The sequence below is a fragment of the Leopardus geoffroyi genome, chromosome A2 (genome assembly GCF_018350155.1).
Source record: "Leopardus geoffroyi isolate Oge1 chromosome A2, O.geoffroyi_Oge1_pat1.0, whole genome shotgun sequence".
Taxonomy (NCBI): Eukaryota; Metazoa; Chordata; class Mammalia; order Carnivora; family Felidae; genus Leopardus; species Leopardus geoffroyi.
Genome location: NC_059331.1, coordinates 163145583 through 163152937, shown reverse-complemented (window position 1 = coordinate 163152937; position 7355 = coordinate 163145583). Strand labels below are relative to the sequence as shown.

The window sequence follows — 7355 nt, the reverse complement described above, 5'->3', positions numbered from 1 at the left end:
TGTATTATAACCTTCCGTGAGCAAATATTTAAACAAAGAGACACACATACCTCCCAATAAAAAGTAAATACAGGTTTAATCTGAAAAAAAATGTCTTTAACTGCAGCGATTCTTTCCTAAGTACATTCATTTATTGTCACCTTTGCATTCAGGTTAATGCTGTAGATGAGGCAAAGCCAAAGGTTCTACTCCTGAGAAGCACTAGGGAGATGAGAGTCCCACGTGAAATACCCTGAGAGGGGCACCTGAGGGGTTCAGTCAATTAAGTGTCCATCTTCAGCTCAGGTGATAATCGCACAGTTTATGAGTATGAGCCCTGCATGGGCTCTGTGCTGAGGGCTTGGAGCCTGGAGCTTGCTTCAGATTCTGTGTCTCCCTCTCTCCCTGCCCCTCCCCAACTCATGCTCTGTCTCTGTCTCTCTCTCTCTCAAAAATAAAATAAACATTAAAAAATATTGAAATACCTTGAGGCAGTGATGCCCATTTGTCTCCCATGGCAGAATGCGGGTAGAAAGTCCTTGATAGATATTACACATGGTGGTTCACACAATAGGAGAATGACATGTGTGACACATTCACTTCTCTCCAGCTTTAAGAGTTTATATCTATTTATCCATTCATTAACATTCATTGATTGTTTTACTTCAGGGTAGATTTTATACCATAATACTACAATGAGAATCTAAGAGCACCTGGCTGGCTCAGTCGGTTGAGTGACTGACTTTTGATTTCAGCTCAGGTCATGATCACACCATTGGTGGGCTGGAGACCCATATCCGGCTCTACACTGACAGCTTGGAGCCTGCTTGGGATTCTCTCTCTCCCTCTCTTTCTGCCCCTCCCCTGCTTGTGCTCACTCTCCCTTTCCTCCGTTTCAAAGTAAATAAATAAACAAAACAACAACAAAAGAGTACACTGAGAATTTAGAGATAAGTAAAACAAAGTCCCTTTGGAGACTGGCTTCACTCACTCAGCATAAAAACTTTGAGAATCATCCATGTGGTGTGTGTCCATAGCTTGTCCTCTTTAATTGCTGCCTAGGATTCCATCTTATGGATGCACCACAGTTTATCACTTCTTTTTTATTTAGTCTTATGCCCATAATTGACTGCTCTTATCTCATTGCATTGGCTAAAATGTCTATCATGATGTTGAATAGTAAAGGATGGACATGGCTTGCTTTGTTCCTCAATATATCTTCAGTGATTCCCAGTTAAGTAAGTGAGATACTGGATTACAGTAGTTTGTATTTGTATTTGTATACACAAATTTGTATTTGTGTGTGTATAAATATTTTAAACAAGTATTCTCCACTTTTTATAAAAGTTTTTAAAATTTATTTTGAGAAAGAGAGAGAGAGAGGGAGAGCGAGCATGTGTGAGCAGGGGAGTGGCAGAGAGGAAGAGAGAATCCCAAGCAGGCTCCACACTGTCCCAAAGAGTCAGATGCGCTACTCAATCCCAAGAACTGTGAGATCATGACCTGAGCTGAAATTGAGTCAGACATGTAACCAACTGACCCACCCAGGTGCCCCTGTCTACTCTTTTCTTGAGTGAATAGCTATTATATTATTTATCATGAATAGCTGTTAAATTTTGTCAAAGGCTTTCACAAGTCATCTATGGAAATAACCTTATGATTATTTTTCCTTAAGTCTATTGATAAGGTGAATGACATTAATAGATTTTCCAATAACGAATCAATTTTTCATTTATGTTTAAGAATGTGGTGTTGGATCTTATGTGGATCCTGAGAAACTTAACAGGAACCCATGGGGGAGGGGGAGGAAAAAAGAAAAACAAAAAAACAAAAAAACAAAAAAAGAGGTTAGAGTGGGAGAGAGCCAAAGCATAAGAGACTGTTAAAAACTGAGAACAAACTGAGGGTTGATGGGGGGTGGGAGGGAGGAGAGGGTGGGTGATGGGTATTGAGGAGGGCACCTTTTGGGATGAGCACTGGGTGTTGTATGGAAACCAATTTGACAATAAATTTCATATAATAAAAAAATAAATTAAAAAAAAGGAAAAAAAAAAAGAAAATCAGAGAGGAACAAATAATATAACCTAGAATATTCTGTAGGCAATTTTCTAGTAAACTTGGAGTCAAGGTAATCATTAGATTAAAATGTAAGACTTTACTACGTAAATTGTTTGAAAAGTGAGATATTTATTTTAAGTAAATAAAGTTTACCTTATTAAGAGTCAAAAAAAAAAAAAAAGAATGTGGTGTTGGAGTCTATTTGCTAGTATTTTATTTGGTATTTTTGTTTTGATACTCATGAGAGATATTGGTTTATAGTTTCATCTTTTTGTATGGTCTTTATCAAGCTTAGGTATCAATGCTATACTTCTTTTGAAAAAGCAGTTAGGGAAATTTCCCTTTATTTCCAATGTTCTGCAACAATTTAAAGAGCACTGGGACTATCTGAATGTTGAAGGTTCAGAAGAACTCCCATGCAAAACCATCTGGCCTTGGTACTTACTTTGTGGTGTGGTCCCTGAATGGCTTTCTCAATCTCTTCCATGTAAATTGGTCTATTTCACCTTCATCTGTCTAGTGGAAATAGTTTTGCTAATCTGTATTTCCCCAGGAAAGTTATCCATTTCATCCAGATCTTCACATTTATTTGCAAAGAAGTCTTAAATTTTAAAAATTTCTTCTGATTTAGTTGTCACAACCTCTTATCATATTGAAAATTTTATTTGTGTCCCTTTCCCCTTTTCTTTTAAAAAAAATTTTTTTTTCAACGTTTATTTATTTTTGGGACAGAGAGAGACAGAGCATGAATGGGGGAGGGGCAGAGAGAGAGGGAGACACAGAATCGGAAACAGGCTCCAGGCTCTGAGCCATCAGCCCAGAGCCTGACGCGGGGCTCGAACTCCCGGACCGCGAGATCATGACCTGGCTGAAGTCGGACGCTTAACCGACTGCGCCACCCAGGCGCCCCGCTTTCCCCTTTTCTTATCCAAAAAGATGAGTAGTTTATTTTTTTTCAACAAACCAGAGTTTTAATTTATTAATTAGGCTGTGTATGTTTTATTCTCCACCACATTAATTTTTGTTTTTATCTTTATTATTTCCATACTTTCCTTTAGTTTATTTCCTTTTCATGGGTATTTTTTGGTGTGGGAATTGAATTTATTAATTTTCATTCTTTTATTCTTATTGGAGAAGTTTTGGGCGTGCTTCATTTTCCTTCCCTCATTTCTTTGTTTTTCAAAAATATTTATTTATTTTAAAGTGTACTTATTTATATTGAGAAAGTAGAGAGAGTATGAGTGGGGGAGGGGCACAGAGAGAGTGAGACTCAGAATCTGAACAGGCTCCAGGCTCTGAGCTGTCAGCACAGAGCCCAACGTGGGGCTTGAATCTATGAAGCGTGAGATCATGACCTGAGCTGAAGTCAGACGCTTAATCCTCTGAGCCACCCAGGTGCCCCAAGCAATGTCAAGATTTAAACACTTTACAGAATCTCAAACATTTACTGATGTCAGGCACTGCATTTTACAGGGGAAGCACTTGGACTCACCCCATATATGGCAGTGAGTAAATAATTGCTGACCTGTAACTATGCTCTACGAGTTATGCATTCCAGCCCAGTGATCTTTCTCAAAATTGTCATCAATATTCCAGCTATAAAGAACAGCAATCTACAGAACAAACTGCACATTCTAACGAGAAAGCAGTAAAAAAAGTTGCACACTCTGTACAATGGACACAATAACAGAACTGGGAATTTGGCGAACAAATGAATACAAAATAAAATAAAGACGAATGTTTTGATTAGGCCTTGTTTCAGGCCATTTGCTTCAGCTGAGTAACGTCTCTGAATTTGCATGTACTTCACAAGATCTCTTTTGAAATCCTTGAACCTTTCCTCTGACCACACAGGTCCACATTCTGATGCTGTTACTAGGCTGTAGAGCCCATTGGTATAGTGGTCACCCCTTTTCTCCAACACCAGGTCCTCAATCACATCCATTAGCTCCCTCACTTGGCCATCCCGCTCACTCCCTGTAGCACAGTTGTTAAAGGCACACACTCTGCCCCCACATGCTGCCACCACCTTGCACAGGGCTTTGTTATCTGTGTCGCGGATGTAATCTGTCACGGATTCTCCCTCCAGGTCTTCCTTGTGGGTGAAGAGGACAATTGTGTGTCTCATGGCATCTTCTCCAAAGATCTCCTTCACCCTCTGCACAGCCTGCTGGTCCTCGTCGGTGAATCGGCCCAGCTGGGCCACCAGGAGCAGCACATGGGGTCCTGGTGCAGAGAGTAAGTAGCATCTCCACACCTCTTTGTACAAGGAATCAGAGTGGTCCTTCCCAGAAAACATATCCGGTGTGTCAATAATGACCATCTCCCTCCCTCCCCAGCTTCCCTCATGTTTACTGCAAGTCTTAGTGATGGACTGGGCACTTAGCCGCGATTCAAATGCTTGCATTCTGAGGATGCTGTTCCCTGTAGCACTTTTGCCGGTTCCTGTTTTGCCCACCAGCATGATTCTCAGCTCTGATCCTCTGGCACGTTGGTTCTTCATACATGGTTCTGTAGAGCAAGTTTACAGTGTCATGAATATACTGCTTATGCCAATGGAATATTTTTAACAATGGGAGATATTCCCACCTTATGGGCAAAGAGAATCTTCCAATACACTGTATTGATAAAACAGAAGCTAGCTCCATTATCAAATAAAACAAACAATGATTTTTAAAACATCTCAGTTTCTCTAGGAATGCCACGTTGGATCTTAGAAAAACATACTCAGGGGACGAGACGGATTTAGAAACATATGGGGCGCCTGGATGGCTCAGTTGGTTAAGTGTCCGACTTCAGCTCAAGTCATGATCTTGTGGTCTGTGAGTTCAAGCCCCGCATTGGACTTTGTGCTGACAACTCAGAGCCTGGAGTCTGCTTCGGATTCTGTGTCTCCTTCAGTCTCTGCCCCCGCCCACCCCCACCCCTGCTCACGCTCTGTCTTTCTCTCAAAAATGAATAAATGTTAAAAAAAAAAAAAAGAAAAGAAACATATCTTGTCATGCAAGGCTTGCCCAAATCACCCAGTGCTGGCTGTCTAAAGTACACATTTTCTGAAGATCAGAGATGTGTAGTCAAGACTGTGAGTTCCATCTCACAGTCGGTTAAGTAACCTGACTCCGTTTCAAGGTCAGAGATGGTTCCTCTGACGTCTCTGGGCTGGGGTGTGTTCTTGACCACTAGTGAAATGGCTGGACCAGGGAAATACTGGAATGAGCAGCATAAAATTTTTCTCTCTAATGAAGAAGCATCTGATAGCTTATGCTTTGCTTAGAGAGGGTAGAATGATTTTTATATAAAATAGGCAGAAAATATGGTAAAATAATCACACACACACAAGAATTCATATTCTTACCAGAATGACTGCATTCCTGTTGGTCCATTGCTGTTCCTGAGGGACAGAGAGGCCAGAGACCAATAATATATATATTATATATAAATATTATTATAAATATATATTATATATGTTTATAAATATTATATATACCATGTATAAATGTATAATATATGTTATATTATACATTTATATTTATACATTTATATACTTACATTTATATTTATGTTTTTAGTTTATTAGTTCTGCATCATGAAAGACTCTTGTATTCCAAGAGCACTGTCATACCCATGGCTCGTTTGTTTACTCATAGCTGATGGGGGAGATAATTAATCTGTCTTACAGAGAAATAGAGTCCCTTGCCCAAAGTCACCCAGTGAGTTGAGAAGTGGGTTTAGTTTGTAAGCCCTACCTGCTCCTGGTCTCCACACCTACCTCTTCTCTACTTCCTCCATCCTCCCAAGACCTCCTGCCCCTCCTGCTCTCTTTGGCCTCACCCTTTCCCTCTCTCACCTTCCTCTGTAAATCTGCCTTCCCCAGATGTGAGGTTCAGTCTTTTCTTTCCTTCTCTCCTTTCCCCACCTTGCTCCCTTCTTCCCTACCTCTCCTCTCTCTCCAACCCCACCACTCTGCCTTGCAGTCCTTGCAAGAGACTCCATGAATCAAGCATACTATCTTTGAATCCAGAAATACATTTCATTCAATCCATCAATTACTTGCATTTTCTTCTTTCCTCAACAGCATGAAGAAGCCCTGGGGTCTATCCCTTTTCCTATACATCGCTTTGTTTCATCAGATAGTTTTTCTCTTTTGCTTAAAGAGCTCTTTTTCTCACAGCATATACCAAAGTGACAAGGCACAGAAAACTCATGAGCACATGGGAATGTCCAAATTCTTTTCACTGACTTTATGTTAAGGAAGCTCTGTTTGCCAGTAACATGTAAACTAAACTATACGATGTTTACAGTTCCTGTAAACTGACTATACTTCAGGCAAAGCAGTCACTCTAAATTGTTTCCCTTAAAATCAGGAAAATTGTTCTTAAAAAAATTTTTTTTTCAAGCATAGCCTGGGAAGTAGAAATCAACACTGAGGAGCTTTTCGTGAATGTGAGCTTATCTGATTTACTGTCAAAAAAACCACAACCAAACAACAAACAACAAAAACAAAAACCCAGATGACTCCTTGTTAAAACCTGTGACTTGCCAGCTCAGCTCAAAGAGAAAGAAAATAAAACAAAAGCGCAGTCTATCTTCTTCCTCTTCTCAATCTCCACAGAGCCTCCCTGCTGCAAAAGAGCCCCACCATGTGCCTGTGTCTGACATTCTCATTTATGCCGCATACACACAATAAACAGTTAAAATAGGAAATTTTAATCAGTAGTTACTTGCTATCAGGTGGACCGTGTTTTCTTGCCAGTAGTGGAACACCAGTGTTCGAATGATTTCAGCTGGACAGGAAAGAAAGGCAGGACTGCCTCTGGCAGATTTGATCCCTTCTCTGCAGGGCTGTGTCCTCACTGTTTCAAGTTTGCCCAAGTGCAAAGCCCCGCCCCTTGTGGAAGTTAAGCCTCTTTCTCACCGGTGGCAGCGACTGTTCTAAAGGCAAGTGTGGACTGGGGAGGACAAGAGCATGGAAGGGGCACCTCTAATGGGGTGCTGTGCAGAGACAGAAGTTTGCAGGAAGAGGAACCTGAGAGAAGCCCACTTCCTGAGTCAGACTGGAAGTTAACAGTCATTAACTCTTAAAGCATTTTGAAATAACTCACTCATGGCTTTCCTGGCACCCTGGCTTTTCTTTCCTGTCCAGCTCTGTAATTTCAGGGGACGCACTTCTGGGGATCAAAGATCTAGTCGTGTCTACAGGAATAATTCGAGTGTGGGCATTCAGGAAGAACAAACCAAAGAGTTAAAGTTGAAATCGTTCAAATGCTCTTTCTTCTTATTTATGTGGCAGCCATCACAGCAGGGGAGAGAGAATATGG

General features: G+C 40.7%; 1 protein-coding gene across 3 annotated transcripts; it reads right to left on the bottom strand.

The window, feature by feature from the left end:
• Positions 1–3462: 3462 nt before the first annotated feature.
• GIMAP2 (GTPase, IMAP family member 2) lies at positions 3463–6924 on the bottom strand. 3 transcript variants are annotated; one of them, XM_045496137.1, is made up of 3 exons: positions 6759–6924; positions 5393–5452; positions 3463–4548 (listed from the first exon to the last, which is right to left on the bottom strand). In XM_045496137.1, exons 2-3 carry the CDS (start codon positions 5418–5420, stop codon positions 3569–3571), a joined length of 1008 nt encoding a protein of 335 aa, XP_045352093.1. In that variant the 5' UTR covers positions 5421–5452; positions 6759–6924; the 3' UTR covers positions 3463–3568. The 3 variants fall into 3 exon arrangements, with proteins under 3 accessions (XP_045352093.1, XP_045352094.1, XP_045352092.1); XM_045496138.1 differs by having other exon boundaries at positions 5393–5445; XM_045496136.1 differs by having other exon boundaries at positions 5393–5428; positions 6759–6922.
• Positions 6925–7355: the final 431 nt, after the last annotated feature.

Bases quoted from the DNA above. Each gene is read 5' to 3' on its own strand.
- GIMAP2 (XM_045496137.1), bottom strand. From the start codon at position 5,420: ATGGACCAACAGGAATGCAGTCATTCTG. The intron at 4,549-5,392 runs GTAAGAATATGA...CTTGCTCTACAG, and splicing joins ACAGGAATGCAGTCATTCTG to AACCATGTATGAAGAACCAA.